General features: G+C 33.2%; 2 protein-coding genes across 4 annotated transcripts; one reads left to right on the top strand and one right to left on the bottom strand.

The window, feature by feature from the left end:
• The first annotated feature begins 141 nt into the window (after positions 1 to 141).
• On the top strand, positions 142 to 11,282 carry LOC114399663. Of its 3 annotated transcripts, XR_003663790.1 has the most exons (8): positions 142 to 457; positions 788 to 840; positions 3,287 to 3,367; positions 9,310 to 9,742; positions 9,852 to 9,961; positions 10,099 to 10,376; positions 10,462 to 10,566; positions 10,649 to 11,282. XR_003663790.1 is itself a non-coding variant. In XM_028361869.1 (7 exons), exons 5-7 carry the CDS (start codon positions 10,329 to 10,331, stop codon positions 11,036 to 11,038), a joined length of 543 nt encoding a protein of 180 aa, XP_028217670.1. In that variant the 5' UTR covers positions 146 to 457; positions 3,287 to 3,367; positions 9,310 to 9,742; positions 9,852 to 9,961; positions 10,099 to 10,328; the 3' UTR covers positions 11,039 to 11,282. The 3 variants fall into 3 exon arrangements, 2 of the variants coding, with proteins under 2 accessions (XP_028217670.1, XP_028217671.1); XM_028361869.1 differs by lacking the exon at positions 788 to 840 and having other exon boundaries at positions 146 to 457; XM_028361870.1 differs by lacking the exons at positions 142 to 457; positions 788 to 840; positions 3,287 to 3,367; positions 9,310 to 9,742 and having other exon boundaries at positions 9,809 to 9,961.
• A 493-nt stretch (positions 11,283 to 11,775) lies between these two features.
• On the bottom strand, positions 11,776 to 12,886 carry LOC114398094 (arp2/3 complex-activating protein rickA-like). Its single transcript, XM_028360240.1, has 2 exons — positions 12,698 to 12,886; positions 11,776 to 12,590 (listed from the first exon to the last, which is right to left on the bottom strand). Exons 1-2 carry the CDS (start codon positions 12,861 to 12,863, stop codon positions 11,923 to 11,925), a joined length of 834 nt encoding a protein of 277 aa, XP_028216041.1. The 5' UTR covers positions 12,864 to 12,886; the 3' UTR covers positions 11,776 to 11,922.
• Between the last annotated feature and the right edge of the window lie 6,311 nt (positions 12,887 to 19,197).

Below are 19,197 nucleotides of genomic sequence, written 5' to 3'. Positions count from 1 at the left end.
GAAGTTCATCATTCAACGGCAACATCACTAATAATATTATTTCATTATTATTAACATATTGTTAGAGTGCCACTACCTATTGCAAAGCCTTCAAAGAATGGACATGCAAAATCTTGTGATTCAAATTAATTTCATAAAGCCACCAAAGGTTAATTCTTTCTCATCAAGAGAGAATCCTTAATTAAATATTTGAAAGAAGGAAAAGTTTTGTTCTATCACTACAAGAAAAAATATTAAAATTTCCGACGGAATATACCGAAGGATTGCATTCCGTCAAAAAAATTTGAAATATCGACGGAAATTACTGATGGACTATGTTTTCGTCGGAAATTATAATTTTCCCACAGATTTTTCCCACGGAATGTGCCCTTTCCTCCAATTTTCTCTACGTGTTTCCCCCTCTATTTCTCTCAATCGCTCATCTCGTTCTCTCTTCGGCTTCCTTGTCACAGCTACGGTAAGTTTTCATTCTACTTCTCCATCTAGGTTCTTATTTTTCTTTTGCAAAGAGAAGTTTCTGCCAAGTTTATATGTTTAAAGAAATTGTTGTACTGTAGAGCTGCTAGATTTCATCTATGACTATGTTTAGAATATGTTTATTCAATTTCTTTAAGCAAATACAACAATGTTTTTATTTCTTTTTTTAGGGATACCTTCTCTTGATAGAAGTGCACGTGAAATCATACTTGGGTTTTGGCTAGTGCCTAATTTGGTTTCTTTTGCTTTTGTGTTTCTGCTTTCATAATTGATTGTCTTTTTAAAAGTTGTATTTCTTTTGCTATTCCAGAGAGCAGAATTTGAAGTTCCAATCATCCCTCTGGATTTGTCCTTTTGATTGCTGTGAGTCACAACTTCCAGCTTGTTTTTCCTCTTTCTTTCAATTCATTTCATTCAAATAGATCTACTTTTTTAATATAATATATAATTTTTATCCTAATGCTGAGGTTTATAAATGGACCAGAAGATTATCATGCTTGATTATTAAATTGCATAATTTTCCACTCATCACCACTAAACCCAAAAAAAGTAAACATCAATGCAACGAAGTTTTAGAACCTGTTGACAATTGCAGATTTTATTTTTAATTGTGTGATGATTTTCACGTTTGAAATGAAGTTCTAGAACCAATTGATAAAATTTGGGCTGACCTTATAAACCAATTCAGTTCTGTTATTTGTTACCTTTCTAGATAGGGTATTTTTACATATATTCTCTATACCAGGTTGTACATAAGGTTTTATAGGTTTGATAAAAGGAAGCATATATGTTAATTCTTTTACTTAAAAGTAACTTTGGACAAATATGCACGTAAGGTGTGCAGTACTTATTTATCATTCCCATCCATATATAATTTGTGAAGTCCATTGATTGAACCCGGCACAAATAATAGATTATTTATAAAAGAGAGTGACAAATTATGCATAGTTGTTTTTGTATTTCTGTGATAATTATAAATACTTCAAAGTTCAAACATAAGGAATCTTTGGGAAACAATAAATAGATGGAAACATATGCATTCTATATTTCTATGTTAATATTACTAGTCAAGTATGCAGAGTTGTTTCCATCTTGTTTTTAGACTAATCGATATGTGATCTTTTGCAGATAAATTGCCAATGTAGAATGAGCTGTAATATAATAGAAAGTTAGACAATTTGTCAATTTAAATAGTAGGAATTAAAAGTGTAACTTTATATCTTTGCCAAACAAGGCATAGACTAGAGAAGGTAGGTATATATGTGACTTACATACTAGGAAAAAGTAATAAATTAATAACTAATACAGAGTCATTAAATAAATCCAACTAATATTCTAACTAACCTAATTTTTACTTTGTTGAAATTCTAATTACCTACACTACAAGAAAAATCCTATTTTTCGATGTTGTCCTTGTTAATTCTTAGGAAAGTTGGAGGTTTTTTAAAGCATGTGTTGTAGGGTTTCTAATTTTGGACTTGGGAGAAAGGTTGAGGTTTTTTTTTCTTATTATTATTTTATTTTTCTGGGTTTTGTTTGTGGCTTTGGTTATGTGATGTGAGTGTTTATGTGTGATGCTATGAGACACACCATGTAGGCTGTGTGGCTTTTCTTTATTATTTTCCTGTCACAGCTGTAGAAATAATTTGCTTGATGCCCTCTCCAAAATCTGGTTGCCTCACTTTGAAGAGGCACTCACCTTGTCTTACTATCTCAAAGTGAGGTACTTTTTGGGCGTGCTACTGTTGCCTCAAGTGTCCTTTCTCCTCATATCAATGTTGATTGATAATTTACTCCATGTGAATTGCAGTTCTTAGTTCTTACTCATTTGTTTGTTGATCAAATGATAGACTTAGATAGACCTCAAGGGGTCATTGTTGAAACTGAGAAAATACAGAAATAGCAAATGAGCTTACATATTTTACTGAAGCCAGAGATAGCAAATCTTTGTGAAATTCTGTGTCTCCTTGTATGTAGCTTGTTTTCTTTTTGTCAAGTTATACATGCTCTTTGTTTGTTTGTAAAAGGCTTCATAATTTGGTTGATTTGATGCTGTCCTTTTATTACACTCTGGATGTTCAAATGATAGATTACTAATAATGTCATAATTTTGCAAATGTTTTATTTTGAATCTTGTGAATGTTGTCTTGCAATGGTGTGGGAATGAACTCTGTTTTGGAATTGTGAAGTCCATGGTCAAAAGGCTAGATCCAGGATATGTTTGAGAAACTTTCTGATGTGGATTTTCTGATTTTGTCTGATCTTGTAACATTTTGTTTAGAAATTTAATAGGAGTGTCTGAAATAGGAAAAGTATAAGGTTGAAACTTAATAGTTGGGTAATTTATTTTTCCTGAACAAATTAAGAATGCAGCAAGTGCTGCCCAATTTTTCTGCTTAATAGAGATAGCAATTCCCTTGAAAAAAAAGGCATGAATAGAACACCAAAGAGTGGCCATAAACATAGCTTTATTCTATATCAAGCTTCAGGCCTAAGATACTTTCTTAGAGATCCAATCATTCCTCTCTTTTTATATTGAATGTGTATTCAATATTCAATTGATAAAACCTTTCATTCCCTGTATACTTTTTCACTTTGATTTAGCTTTTAATTTTCACAATTGCCTTCTCTTGACAGAATTTACTGTATATTGTGTTCTATGTATTTTTTATGACTACTAGCAATTGACTCTAATACAGGTTTTCATGTGTACTTTATTGTGCTTTTTTTCTGTTATTTTTTCGTATACGTGTGAATAAATCAATGGAGATAGCTGACTTGTCTTTTCTGATTAATTTTTGTTGAATAGATTATTCGTTGCACGCCATCTTTTATTTGACTGCAGCTGGGTGTGGACCTTGTAAGTTTTTGTGGCTGACTTTTCTTCAAGGTTAGATGCTTAACTTCATGTGCCTATCTTTCAACTTGAAGTTCTGAATTCTTTTTTTGTTGGCTCAAACTTTCAACTTCTTTTGTTAGTGAAGTTCATTGTCTGTCAAACTTTGTTGGTTCAACTTAGGAACTGCATTTCTACAATCACCTCTATCAAATTCCAGCTTGAGGGGGCCAAGATGTGTGATTTTTGTTTTTTACTTTATCCTAATACCATGTACTTCGCTGCAACCTTTGAGTCATAGGGGAAAAGTACTTACACAAAGTCATAGGAAGACATTGCAGCCTTCTTAATTCTGACTTTAGAGCTGTGTAAAAGGATAGGAGAATAGGAATTAGGATTGGCTTGCAACAGCAAATTCAGAAGTTGATTCAAGAGGGAGTTTAGGTGTGGTTTTATAACTAGTTACATCAATGATATAACTAGTTAAAAGACATTAACTATGGGTAACCTTCAGGTTGGTATAAAGTAAAATTAAAGTATGAATAAGGCAACACAAGATGTGATTTGTTGCTCTTTTTTAGAATAACAGAGAACATAGCTTTATCCTAATATAAAATCCAAACTTGTTAGCTAATTTTGTGCTTAGTAAAAAAAGATCAGTTCTCAGTAAATTCTTTCTTCAATAATTGATCAATGAAGATGTCAAGCTGTGGTTATGTGAGGAGTAAGCTACCTCTGTATTTAATCATTTGGGATTAAAAAATTAGCTTTTTCATTTACTATGCATGTGACAATTGATTCTTATTATTATCAGGATCTACTTACCTCAACACAACTACATTTGATCCTTATAAAAATCTTGGAATGTTACAACCACTCATCTTTCTAAACTCTATTTGTTATTGTAATATAAAAAATTGTTGCACAAGACAGTGGGATGTTTTTCAAACCAACTCATAACTGCATCCAATGGTAGCTTAATTTTGTGCCCAAAAGTTTATGCATATATTTGATTATCAATGATTAACCTAATTTGACATATATATTCTAATAATTGTTCTTTTTACATCACTTAACAATTATTCACTATGGGTTAAATATTCTAATAATACCATGCCTTAAACATAAGAGCTTCACACGGGTTAAATTTCGTTTAAAAAAATAATTAACAGGTTTGGTAGGTTAGTTGGAATTGAGTGTAATCTTTTTTTAAAAAAAGTACCAGTACATGTGGATCCAGTTTTCTTTGCGTTAAGGTCATTTGACCCCACCTAATCTTAAAGCTCTTGAACTCTAGTTTTAGTTTTTTTTATATAAAAAATAAGATATCTATTAATGATATTTTGACTTTTTATTTTAAAAAAAAATACTATTTTGATTTTACATGATCAACAATATTAATGTATTAGAAAAATTGATTCATCTTTATTTTATTTATTGCGATGAATTTGGCTTTGGTAAGGAAAATTTTGTTTGTCATTTCCATTATATGCATTGATCAACATTATTTTTTTTTCTTAGTTATTGTTGTGTTAGATCATTACTTCATAGAGTTTTTTTTAACAAAAAATGGGTGAGACAATAGAGGTTAGGAGGACAATTCCAATTAGATTGGCACCCTCCAACCCCAAGGTTGAAGCAATGCCCACTGGATAACATTAATAACTAGATGAAGATAAGATAATCTTGGGGGACATGCACCAAACAAATTAAAGCATGAGACAAAGCCTATAAACTACCTGAAGGTACAGCCTCACGTACAAAAAGACTATTAACCACGTAGGGAACAAAATCCCACCAGCAAATTAAAAGAATTCGTGGATAAAACATTGTCAATAAGTTTCTTTAGAAGAGGCTAAGAAAAAAATTAAATAAAACCTTCATAGACTTAAATTAGTCTTTTATTAGTTAATTTATAGATGTCCCATCATTTTTTTTAGAGAAAGTATATAATTTTTTTTTAATAAATTAACTAATAGAGAATCAATTTTAATTATGAAAAAGTTTATTTTATTTTTTCTTGTTATTTCCTTTTCATAGTTCAGATTATGTTCGGTGATTGCTTCATTACTGGCATGTACATTCTATTATTTATGACTAAAATTCTTGAGTATAATAATAGAGATCACACTAAGATTATGTATGACTAAACATGAATGTTCATATTTTTTTTTAATATACAGAATATGAACAATATTCTTTGGAATCGTCGTTGGATGTACGATAGATGTTATAGTGGTAAAAGCGGTTTGAAAGAGTCTTTTGTGGAGGGGGTAGAACAACTCATAAGCAAAGCTAGTCAGGAAGATTGTTATAAAAATGATGGGGGGATCAGATGTCCTTGTGTTAAATGCGATTGTACTAGGATTTTGGATAGAGTTGTCAAGGTCCACCTATACAAAAATGGGTTCAAACCTAATTATTGGATTTGGACTGATCATGGTGAAGACATGTCACATGTTGATTTAAATGAGGGCAATGGTTACATGGATGCTTCAACTAGTGCAGAATATGTGACTCAACATGAACAATTTATGTTAATGCAAGACATGGTGTATGATGCTCTCAGACAACCTTCGACATTTAAAACTCCAAACTCAAATAATATGGAAGAACCTCCAAATGAAGATACTCAAAGATTTTATAATTTATTGGTAGAGGCGAATGAACCATTGTACGAAGGGGCAACAAACTCAAAATTATCAATATCCGCGAGGCTTTTATCTTACAAGTCCAATTGGAATGTTCCAGATTTAGATGCTACACTTGTGAAAGATGGTCTGCCAAAAAACTTTTATGATGCAAAGAAGTTAGTATCAAAGTTAGGATTAGAGGCTAAAAGGATTGACTATTGTGTGGATGGTTGCATGTTATATTATAACAATGATGGAGTGTTAACTGAATGCAAATTTTGTAACAAGCGTAGGTATCGTGAAATAACCCCTGGAACAAGCAACAAAAAACTAGTTCCTGTGAAGGCAATGTTTTATTTGCCCGTTATACCAAGGCTGTAGAGAATGTTTGAATCAATGCAAACTGCAAGCCAAATGACATGGCACTATGAGAATAGAAGATCTTCGGGCATGTTACGCCATCCCTCTAATGGTGAAGCCTAGAAGCACTTTGATCGGGTACATGCAGATTTTGCTATTGATCCACGGAATGTGCGACTCGGTTTATGCACAAATGGATTTAACCCATATATTCAAGCATCATCTACACCTTATTCTTGTTGGCCAATCATTGTTACCCCGTATAATCTTCCTCCAGAAATGTGTATGACTAAACCTCATATGTTTTTGAGTTGTGTCGTACCAAGCCCATTTAATCCAACGGTTGGTATTGATGTTTACTTACAACCTTTGATTGATGATCTAAAGAAATTGTGGAGTGGTGCTCTGACATCCGATATTTCAAGAAAGCAAAATTTCATGATAATGCAGACTATTAATGATTTTCCTGCTTATGACATGTTGTCTGGATAGGGGACACATGGTAGACTGGCATGCCCATATTGTATCAAGGACACAAAGGCCTTTCAGTTAGCAAATGGGGGGAAAACTTCTTGGTTTGATTGTCATCGTAGGTTCTTACCTAGTGATCATGCATTTAGAAGGAACAAAAATGCCTTCAAAAAAGGGGAAGTAGAAATGGATGAGCCACCGCGTATGTTGACGCCTACACAAGTTTGGCGTAGGGTTAGAGATTTGTCAAAAGTCACAGAAACTGGTCTATTACCACCAAATGTACATGGATATGGGGAGTGGCATCATTGGACAAAAAGAAGTATCTTATGAGATCTTCCTTATTGGAAAGATAATTTGTTGCGACACAATCTTGATGTTATGCACATAGAGAAAAACTTCTTTGACAGCATATTCAACACTGTGATGAATGTTAGTGGTAAGACAAAAGATAATGACAAGGCTAGGATGGACTTAGCTTTGTATTGCAGGTGCAAAGACTTGGAGTTGAAGTCAGCGGCTAACGGAAAGTTGTTAAAGCCAAAAGCAAATTACACTCTAACTGCAAACCAAACAAAGTTAGTTTGTCAATGGATAAAAGAACTAAGAATGTCAGATGGTTATTCTTCTAACTTAGCAAGATGTGCCAATGTTGATAAGGGAACCATGCATGGGATGAAAAGTCGTGATTGCCATGTGTTCATGGAGTGTTTACTTCCTATTGTTTTTAGCTCATTACCGCCACATGTCTTAAATCCACTTATTGAAATAAGTCATTTCTTCAAAGATTTATGTTCTACAACTTTGACGGAGGACGACTTAAGTATAATGGAATAAAATATTCCAATCATTTTGTGCAAGTTGGAGAGAATATTCCCCCCTGGTTTTTTTTATTCAATGGAACATCTACCTATTCATCTGGCATATGAAGCTAGACTTGGTGGACCAGTCCAATATAGATGGATGTATCCATTTGAAAGGTACTAAAATGGTCATTGCATTTCATTGTCAATTTATTTTTTTAATGCTCATCAATGATGACTTAATTTTCATTAAAATTTGTAGATTCATGGGTGATTCTAAACGAGCAGTGAAAAATAAGGCCAAGGTTGAAGGATCCATCTGTGCGTCTTACATACATCCTGAGACAACTTATTTTTGTTCTCATTATTTCAACAACTTTATGTTGTCACCGCACAATATTAGGAATCAAATTGCAATTGAAAATGAAAGGCGTCCACCAATGTTATCAGTGTTTGACCAGCAAGGTCGTCCTTCTGGGAAGGAGTTGATTCACTGGTTAACTGATGATGAGAAAGACTCAGCCCATGTTCATGTGTTGATTAATTATGCCGAAGTTAAGCCATACCTCGAGTAAGTTTCACAATATATGTCCTTTGGGTTTCAATAATTATGGTTGTCAATTACATTACAATTTAATATTGACTCGTGATACATTATGTTTGGATAGTTCATTCTTACAATCCCAGTCAAATGTCTCTACTCGTAATGTACATGCAGATTTTCCTACGTGGTTCCAGGAAAAAGTATGTGTGTTATTGTCTATTTAATTTTGCTACTTTATGGTAAATAAAATATAACTATTCACACTCTTTATAATCGTAGGTTATAAATGAGTCTACAAATGTGAGAAACCAACACTTAAAGGATTTATCATATGGTCTGATGAGTTACGTTAAAGAATGACACACATAATTTGTCAATGGATACAAATTCCATACTCAAGCTTGGACTGAAGGGAAGAAAACAATAAATAGTGGGGTTCACGTAAAGGACCTTACAGAAGGAGCCACAAATGATTTTTATGGGATCATTTAACATATATATGAGCTAGAGTATAATACTACAAGCTATTGTTTTATTGTCACTGGTTTAATCCAACGAGTAGAGGAACAAGAGTTGATCCCAAATACGGCACCGTGGAAATTCTAATGGATAGAAGTTATAATCTGTTTGACCCATTCATCAGTGCACATAATGTAAGACAAGTGTATTATGTGCCATATCTAGCAACAAGAAGGGACAAGCGTGGTTGGTGTGTTGCAATTAAAACGAAACCAAGGGGTTACATAGAATCCGATCATGTACATGATGATTTGCCTTACCGATTTGACGAAATGTCACATGTCAACAAAGTCATTGAAATTGAAAATATTTATGGATTGCAAGATTTAAGAGGTGGTGTTGAAGAAGTAGACCCTACTAATTTGTTGACAAATGTAGAAGAATCAGATAATTTGAATAGAGAATCAACCAATATTGAAGAAGACAATGAAGAAGAATTAGAAGATGACTTTGAAGTTTAAAATTCTAAAGAGGATTAGACATTGATGTTTGTTAGTTAGTTATAATGTTTGTTTTGGTGACATGTTTTTTTTCTTTTAATACTTGAAAACTTTGTTAGTGTATTTTATTTTTGTTGTCTTATGGAAGTTTGTTACTTATATAATTTTCTTTCCTCCCGATAATCTATTCGAGTGTTTATGTTATAATATTATTTTCTATATATAGATATGTCATCAGGTGGTGACGACCTTTCCCGACCCTCATCTCATGACTCTAGTGGGAAAGGGAGAATTGAAAAGAAAAAACGATATGTGGTTAGATTATTACCACCTCGAGATAGTCTGCCATCAACTACTCCATCTCCATCTTCTATGTCAATGCCAGTTAGGCCTCTAGATGTTGCAGCTACACCATCTCCACCTCCTACTGAAGCTAGACCATTTTCATCTCATGTTGATGCACCTGGACCATCCACAGTACCAGCATTCACACCATCTCCATCCTCGGTTGATGCACGTGGACCGTCCCCAATACCTAGATCCACACCTTCCCCATCCCCAGCTGTAGCCAACACGCCTACCAATGAAGATGCTACAAATTTGGCGATGGAAGACCTTCCCCCTTAATGACCGTCTATGGTTACGCTAATCAATGGAGCGTAAGTATTACAAAATTTATATAATTATCATTATATATGATGCATCATTTGATCTTTTATTATTTTCATGCATGAATAATTTTTTTCATTTACGTTTCATCCATCTAAGGTTGCAGCAAAGGCTGTGACTTTGCCATTAGGCAACAATTTGGTCAGCCTTGGCCTACATGGGGAGTGATTCCAAAAGATCATCAGGAACTTTTTTTCCAACGTTTTAAGGTAAATTTTTCTTATGTTAATGAATTAGTTCAATGGTTGAAATGATTTGTAATGCTAATTTTTATTTTATTTTATTTGACAATGTAAAATTCTTATTTTTTTTTATCGTACCATTTCATAACTTTGTTATACTTTAGGGAAAATTAGTCTGGAGACCCGAGGAAGAGAATGAAGTTAAAAAAGCTTTTCACTCGAAAGCCTCTCATAGACTTTCTGAGATGTTTAGGGATGCCCGAAATGAAAATAAAAGGCCATATTGGATTGGAGATCGTGTTTGGAATGATTTGTTATCACATTGAAATGCACCTGAGTATCGTTCCAAGTGTGCACAGGCCAAAAAAATAGGGCATCTGAAAAGGGTGGGTGTATGCACACAGGTGGTTCTATCAGCTTGCAGGATCACGCCATTCGCTTGGTATGCAAATTAAAATTATAATACATAGTTATTTATACTTGTTTAATTTGTCACTTAATGTTTATTTTATAATGTTTATTAATAGTCAGAGGAGCTTGGTCGATCTGTATATGTAGATGAGATCTTTCAGCAAACTCATTTTCGAAAGGATAATGGTCAATTTGTCGATGATAGATCTAGAAAGACACATGTGAGAATATTATCTTGCATCTTTTTTTATTATTTAAAATGTTTATTATATATATGAAATAATAATTGTTTATGAATTATAGGAAGAATTTGAGGCTAGATTATCTCAAGCTAGGTCTGATGCTGCATCAAGTGTTGGTGAATCACAACTCACTCCTTTAGACCCTGCTGAAGAACAAAGACTTAGGAGTCAATCTTGGGTTGTAGCTGTGGGACCAAAGCATAAGGGACGCCTTTATGGTATTGGAGACCTTGCTCATACTTACAAATGCGGAAATGATAGTTTCATGCAACATACACAAGGATCTTCTAGTCGCACTGAGGATGCTGCAGAGATCAATCGACTGCGGGAGGAGTTGCGTCAATCAAAGGAGAAAATGCGTGTTTTTCAATCAGTTGTCCTTCAGTTCCTATCTCTTGAAGCGCGGAACATTATTCATCAACAACAACAACAACAACCTCACCAACAATAACAAGACCAATAGCAGCACCAGCAAGACCATGCAGATGACCCGCAGACAGATGACCAGCACGAACATGATGACCAACAGAGACAGTTTCCTGATGACTATTTTGATTACTAACTTAGCAATACCAAATTGCTATTCGCAATTAGCATCGACATTTTACATTGTGTTTTTATTTTACATTTGTTTTCAATTTAGTTTCATTTATTTTAGTCTATGTTTTGGATTTATCAATTTCACCATTTCTTAATTATAACTATGCATTACTTTAAATTTTTACGATAAATAATATGAATATATAAATTAATTGTTGAATTCTCAATGATAAAAAAGAAAAAAATATTAAATAATAAATTATTTATAAAAAATTTCTGATGGGTTTTCCCTCGGAAAAAATCCGTTGGAAATTTCCCATGGAAATGGTCTGTCGTAAATTTCCCATGGAAACAGTCTATTGAAAATTTCGCACAGATAATTTCAGACAGATTTTTTGACGGAAAGCAAAAATCTATTGGTTAGAATTTCCTACGACCATTTTTCCGATGGACTTTTGTCCGTTGAAAATCTGTCGGAAATTCCCTATTAGCGACGGATTTTCAACATTTCCGACGGGTTTTGGCCGCTGGAAAAATTTATTTTTTTTGTAGTGTATATGGATTACACCCTCACTCCTTACCATCCTTCTTCATCACTTACAAACATACATGATACTATAATTTTATAACAAAAGTTTATCCTTTCTCTTTTACTAAAAAAAACTTTTATCATTTGATTCCATCCTACAAGTACTTATTAATAACCTTAAACAAATTGACTAGTTTTCCCACAAGTATTCTACTTAATCAAGGAGGATGAAATGGCTTGGGGGAAATTTGCGATGGGCATGGCAGCTAGACTCGGTTGGGGATGCGCAGTGGTGAGCTTAGTTGTGGCCATGGAGAGGTGTATGGTGGCGGGCTTAGTGGTGGCAATGGTGGTGGGCTAAGTGGTGCTGGAAGTGGTGGGTTTAGTGGTGCTGGGAGTGGGGTTGGAGGGAGGACTGGGGTTGGGGTTGGGGGTGGGGATAGGGGTGGGAATGGAAATGGAAATGGAGGAAATGGGAATGGGAGTGGAGGTAGAAAAGGGATTGGAGGTAGAAATGGAATTGGAGGGAATGGGAAAAAGGTATCTTCAGCTGATTTTTTATCTAATGTTGAAGGGTTTGTATTTGGAGGAAATTCATTTTTCACATGTGCCTTGGAGTTTGGAACACTTTGTTTATGGTTGCAAAAGTTTGGCTTTTTGGTAGGCTTGAATGAGAACAATCCAGCTGAGAATATGAGTTCCCCTTGCTCTCTTGTCTTGAGGCTCACTGAAGAAGAGGTAGCAACGGAGGCCACAGAACAATGAGGCTCACTGCTACTTATCAATTTGAAAGTGCATCCCTTGATTCTTTTTGCATGTTTCCACACTTTTAATGGTACCTCCACTTTGAATTCACCATGCTCATTTGTCTTCACTTCTTTATTGAAACTTGGCACTGAATCCCCAACTTTGCATTCTACAGCTACTAGGGCACCTGCACATGAGATAACAAAATATAAGTAAAAAATTTCAAATAGCATTTGCAAGGAAATGATATGAAACTGAACCATGCCATCAATGATTATGGGAAGCAAAATGAACCTGAAATGAAATGGCTTCTTGTGGAGAAAGTGTGTTGAAAACACGTGTCACAGTAAACAGTGCCAACCACAACAGTAGAAGGAAGTGTTTTACCATGGCTAGCATCTAAAACACTACCATATGTGAGATTGAGAAACAAAACAAGGAACCAATACATTATTCTCATATTTGTTGTTCGAGAGAAATTGTGTCTGTGAGTGAAAGCCAAGTGGTGATGGTATAAATAATGAGGCTCTCCCACACTAGTGTAGGTGAAAAAGAGACATTTATTAAATGTTAGACTAAAATATTAAATATTAATAGAATCCAATCAAGTAGATACATTAACTGTAAATGATATAAATATCTTTTATTTAATATTTTTTTTTCTTCTTTCCTTTTTATTTAAAACAGATAGTTAAAAAGTCTAACATGTCATTATCATTGTTTTTATTAAAACAAATGGTTAGATTTAACATATTAATTCATTTATATATCAACAGAATTAGTTATAAAATGATATTTTATACTAATATGATAAATTAATATCTTATAATGGTAAAAACAATATTTTATATTAATTTTTAAAAATAAAATGATAAGTGTAATATATTAATTAACATATCCTTATTAGTATCTTATATAAATAATAAATTTATATTTTATATTCATAGGATATAATAAATATTTTTTAAAACAAAGGATATATTAACAATAAATTAAATTTATTAATATATCATCTGAATATATAATAAATTATACATTAAAAATTAAAGTTAATTATTAAATGAAGGATATGAATATTAATTATAATTAATATATTATAAATCTCAAACATGATTTTATAATTAATATATATGCTATTAATATATATTAACAAAATATATGTGTATGTGAAAGGGAGACATTTATTAAATATTAGAAAAGTATTAAATAAAATTGAATTATAAAATGTATTAACTATAAATTATTGAAATGTTTTATTTAGTATTTTTTTTTCTACTTTCCCTTTTTTCTTAAAAGATATCAAAAAGTCTAACATATCATTATCGTTGTTTTTTTTTTTTTTTTTATAAAAAAATTGGTAAGTTTAACGTATTAATTAATTTATATATCAGTAGAATTAATCATAAAAATGATATTTTATATTAATATGATATATTAATTAATAAAAAATTATTAATGTGGTAACTATTACATATTAAAAATATATTTGAATGATAAATTAATTTTTTACATTAATTTCTTTAAAAAATGATAAATGTAATATATTAATAAATTAATTTATATCAATAACATATATAAATAATAAAATTATATTTCATATTCTTAGGATATATTAATTGTTTCGTAAAAAAGGATATATTAACTATAAATTAAATTTTTGTATATTATCTGAATATATTAATTAATATATAATAAATTATATATTAAAAATTAAAATTAATTATTAAATGAAGGATAAAAACATAAATATTAATTATAATTAACATATATTAATAAAATGTGTGTGTGTGAACACAAATCAAGTTAACAGTAACTCTAAAATAGTTTTTTTCTAATCTCACTATTACATATAAGGTTTTCTACATCGGTTATTTGACATTTTTTAAGAAGATTTTCAATTGTCTTTGAAATTATAGTCATAAAAAGTGTTGACTTTTTATGATGATTTTCAAACCACCTTAGAAACTTGGTTTTTACATCGGTTTGCATAAAAACCATCTTAAAATGTATTTTTTTAAAATTAAAAATTAAAAAAATTAAGTATTCTAAGATGATTTTCCCAAAAACTATCTTACAAAGTATTCTAAGACTGCTTTTCTCTAAATCATCTAGGAATGTGCACTTTCTAAGATGATTTTGCTGAAAATCATTTTAGAATAAACATTTTTTAAAACAATTTTTGGGAAAATCGTCTTAAAATGCATACATTTTAAGAAGATTTTTTGAAATGATGTTATTTTTATTTTTTTTAATGTTTATTCACCATGTAATTAAAATTTTTTAATTTTTAAAATAATTACTTCAAAGAATGAAAATTAAATTTAATTAAAATATTCTACCAATAAATTGTATATAGATTTTTTTTATTGTTTATCACATAATTAAAAGTTGTTAATTTGTAAATGAGGTATTGCAGCTATAACCTATGCTGCATAATTGTATCACTATTAGAAAATAAGCTTTTAACATCGGTTTTTAAAAACCGATGTTAACGTAAAATAACAACATCGTTTATTTAAATAACCGATATTATATAATAAGAATTACACAAAAAATAGGTATATATGTTCATACCAACGTTGGCAGTTAACATCGGTTTTTTACAAAAACAAATGTTAACTACCAACGTTAACATCCGTTTTCTAAAATAACTGATGTTAAGTGCCAAAACGTTATCTACAAAAACTGATGTTAACTGTCAACTTTAACATTAGTTTTTTAAAAAATCGATGTTAACATACAATAACAACATCGGTTTTTTAACTGTCAAGTCCTTTCAAAACACTATTGAATACAAACATAGGTGTTTATTGTACAATTAAAATATTGATGTTCCCGACTAATGTTAATGCAAATGTATTGAAAAATAACACTGACCTCTTAATTATTCCTTTCAGGTAGTTGTCTGGCCTATTATGCAACGAACAAAACTAGATGACAACATTTTCCTTAGGCAAAATGATGACCATTTGCCAATGTCACTGCACTGGAGACCAATATAGGTTATTATACTATTATACATTATTTAAATTCATTTGTTCAGTTTAACTTACCCATTCAGGTAGGCTATTAGGTACACATCCCATTTTGAATTATGCATCCGGTTCTTAATGTAACTTTCTTTTGTGATTGCCCAAATCTTTGGATGGACCATGGCTCGAGGAATCCATACACATCGGTATTCCTCGCTCGCATACTTGTCTCAGTCATATGCCTATTGTTGTTACAAAATCCATAACTGTATAACAGAGATGTTGAGACATTGACCACTGCGCGCTATTTCAGATAGATCTTCATGCTTTATGTACAAGGGGAAGTCTTCATTAAACACCCCAAACACGGTAACATCCCACATAACCTGCAATGGTTTCAGAAAAAGTTGTGGGATGGTCAATGTCATCAGATATAGGGGATCATCGACCTCATGATCCGGCCTATCTGCAGGTTTTGCCGGTCTCATAGCTTCCCTGTTTATCCAACATAGTTAATTAACATAATTTAATTACAATGAACACTTTAATTGAAAAAAAGAAGCATTTAATGACATTGAAATACCTGTTCTAATAAACGCTTGACCGGATGTGTCGGCCAAGCAAGGAAGGTGTTAAGTGTCTGCCCCACTAACTTAACCTCTTCAGTGGGTACAGGAATGAGAGCATTTGCATCTCTAACCTCCTCAACACCAACCTTGACTTGATCATGCAACAAAGGAATGTTGTGAATGGTTGTGGATCCCTCATAAATTCTTCATAGGGCAACCAGGCGGGGAGGATTTTCTTCAAAGTACAACCCGTATTTGTCCGAGTTACTCGTGTCTGGATCATTCCCTGAGGTATCAACACAACTCTCCTTTGTGCTAACACGAGCAGCTGAAGGACCAACCTCAGGCTCAGGAGGCAGTGCTAGTCCCTGTGATTGCATCTGTGACTAAAACTGGGACTGCATCTGGCTGAAGGATAACATTAGCTGTCAAGTCACTTTTTCTATGATCGGCTCCTCCAACTGGTCCCTGATTTGTTGCGTCAACTGCTCTAGGTCTTTGAGAGCCATGGAGGAATACGTGTGGGAGGTACTTGGAGCCAGTCCAAAGTATTGCTTGATTGTCACACCGGATCCAACAACACGCACATGACCAGGGTGTTCTGGTCGCCCAATGGCAACAATCAGAACATCCTGACGTCCATGGGCGACAAAGGAACCATGTGATGCCTGCTCCTCCATTGAATCCTGCAAAGAACACATTTATTGGTTTAGTCAATCACACAATAAACATAAATAATTACAATTATTAATTGAAAGTGACTTACAATCTTCTTAACAATTTCCTTTGCTGCCTCAGACGTTATCTGGCCAGTTTTCTTGGTGTGGGTCATCTTCTACTTCACGTGTCGTCTGATGGGAGATGGAGGATCAATCACGATGTCAGTGCTTCCTGCAATTTTTTTTCTCTCGTCATCCATCAACTTGTTTTCTAAATATTCATAACCCCCACGAGACAACACGTGAGGGGCAGTGTTTTGCTTTTGGATGGCCTGTGCCTTTTTTTGCACATCCTGCAAAAATTCAACATTAATGAATTTGATGATTACAATGTATTATAATAAGTGAATTTAAAGTTGAAAACAATGAAAATCACAAATTAGTTACCTCCCACGAAGGGTCTCTGCAAATCTGACAAAATTGGGTCCATTTCTTCTTGCTAATGTCGTACTTTTTGCATACAGTGTCATCGACACTGTCCTTGTCGGCTGCAAGTGCCCATTTGGATGTCAAATCAGACTTAAATTGTCTCCACCACTCCCCCACAGTCTAAAGTATTTTCTTTTTGTCCTTACATCAGATGCTTCAGGGATATCAAATTCATTCTGACAAACAAAAAATTAGGTTTTATTGTTACTAAATTTAAATTTTAGGCTAATAAACAATATGCAACATGAAAACTAAAATACCTGAATATCCTCCCATATCAAATCCTTCTGAGCAGCAGGGACTTGCTTCCAATTCTCGTATGTGACATCCACCTTATCACGAGCAACAATCCCTAAATATGTTCTTAACTTCTTTCTGTGGGGACCGTCGACCTTCCCGGTCGCAGGATCGACATGGACCAGCGGTCTCTCTACCCCAACTGGTGTAGTCGCTAATGATATTAGCCGTGTGACTTTTCTTGTCTGCTTCAAGGTAGATGGCGACTATGATGCTTTACCAGTAGGAGAAGAAGGAGAGTTGAGTGGTGTAGCCGTTTGCCTGTAAAGAAAAAAACATTAGTTAATTAACATTATCACAAAATAGAATAAGTTATGTAAATGAATGGACTGAAATGAAATACATAATAAGAAAATTACATTAGACGATGCTAATTAATTCTTCTTCATCATGATCATTATGATTAGCATGAACATCGTTAGCTTCTTTTTCTTCGACGACGTTAGCCGACATTTGTGTGGACAAATGACTAACATAAGTATCAATGTGTGAATAATCATTTTCAACATTAACACCAATTTTTTTTTCGTGTAGAACCACTAACCACCTTTCATCACAAGGGTCTTGAACATAAAATACCTATTTAGCTTATTCTGCGATGATGAAAGGGTCATTCTGGTAAGCGAGCTTCTTTAGATCTACCAACGTAAATCTTACATCATCGGTCTGCACACGGGTGTTGCTGTCAACCCATTTACATTTGAAAACATAGGCAGTAAATTTGACATAGTTAAGTTCCCAAATTTGTTCAATGAAACCAAAGTAAGGGATAGAAGCTACATAGGGATTGTCATCATGTACACTTGCAAAGTGTTGAGATTCCGCCCTTAGGGTGACCCCACTGTTTTGCATTGTACTTTTCTTGTCTTGTGCTTTTGTATAAAAGGAATACTTGTTTATATCGTATCCTTGCCAAGTTATAAGATTTCTTTTAGGCCCATCTGCTAGCTTTCTTAACATTTCAGAAGCATTATCATAAGCAAAGATTGTATCTTTAAATCAATCTAGGAAAGTCTTGTTATGCTTTTTCAAGACCCAGTTCTTCGACATTTTTGGATTACTTTCTTTCATTAAACCTTCATGGCGAAGTATGTATGACAAAACTTCATTACTGTTATTCAACACATGCAAGTGAGTTTGTTGAAAATCTTCTACAGTTGAAGTGATAACATGCAGTCCTTTTGAACTCTTACCTCCCACTCTTTCGTCATGGCAAGACTCGGAAGCCCAACAGGTTTAGCTTTTTCAATGTACTCTGAACAAAATTCAATGGCTTCTTCTGCAATGCACCTTTCAACAATAGATGCTTCCAGACGATGTAGATTCTTGGTATACCCTTTTAAGATCTTCATGTATCACTCAACCGGGTACATCCACCACAAATAAACAGGACTACAACATTTGATTTCTCTGACCAGATGAACAATTATGTGAACCATGATGTCAAAGAAATCAGCAGGAAAATACATCCCCAACTAACACAATATAATAACAGCCTCATTTTCCAGCTCATCTAACTTCACAGGATCAAGGACTTTGCTACATATGACATTGAAGAAAAAGCACAGCCGAGTTATGGATAACCTGACTTTGTTAGGAAAAATGTCTCGTATGACCATGACTAACAATTGTTTCATCAAGATATGACAATCATGAGACTTTAACCCCACCAACTTAAGATCCTTCAACTGCACAAGGATCTTAATATTTGAAGAGTATCCTTATGAGACTTTGACCTGGCGCAAACACTAACAAAAACTGATCTTCTCCTTTCTGGACAAAGTATGACATGCTGGAGGCAAGTATAT

The sequence above is a fragment of the Glycine soja genome, chromosome 19, assembly GCF_004193775.1.
Source record: "Glycine soja cultivar W05 chromosome 19, ASM419377v2, whole genome shotgun sequence".
In the NCBI taxonomy this organism is placed as follows: domain Eukaryota; kingdom Viridiplantae; phylum Streptophyta; class Magnoliopsida; order Fabales; family Fabaceae; genus Glycine; species Glycine soja.
This window is presented reverse-complemented; position numbering and strand designations above follow the sequence as displayed.

Bases quoted from the DNA above. Each gene is read 5' to 3' on its own strand.
- LOC114399663 (XM_028361869.1), top strand. From the start codon at position 10,329: ATGCACACAGGTGGTTCTATCAGCTTGCAGGATCACGCCATTCGCTTG. The intron at 10,377-10,461 runs GTATGCAAATTA...GTTTATTAATAG, and splicing joins AGGATCACGCCATTCGCTTG to TCAGAGGAGCTTGGTCGATC. The intron at 10,567-10,648 runs GTGAGAATATTA...TATGAATTATAG, and splicing joins ATAGATCTAGAAAGACACAT to GAAGAATTTGAGGCTAGATT.
- LOC114398094 (XM_028360240.1), bottom strand. From the start codon at position 12,863: ATGAGAATAATGTATTGGTTCCTTGTTTTGTTTCTCAATCTCACATAT. The intron at 12,591-12,697 runs GTTCATTTTGCT...TCTCATGTGCAG, and splicing joins AAGAAGCCATTTCATTTCAG to GTGCCCTAGTAGCTGTAGAA.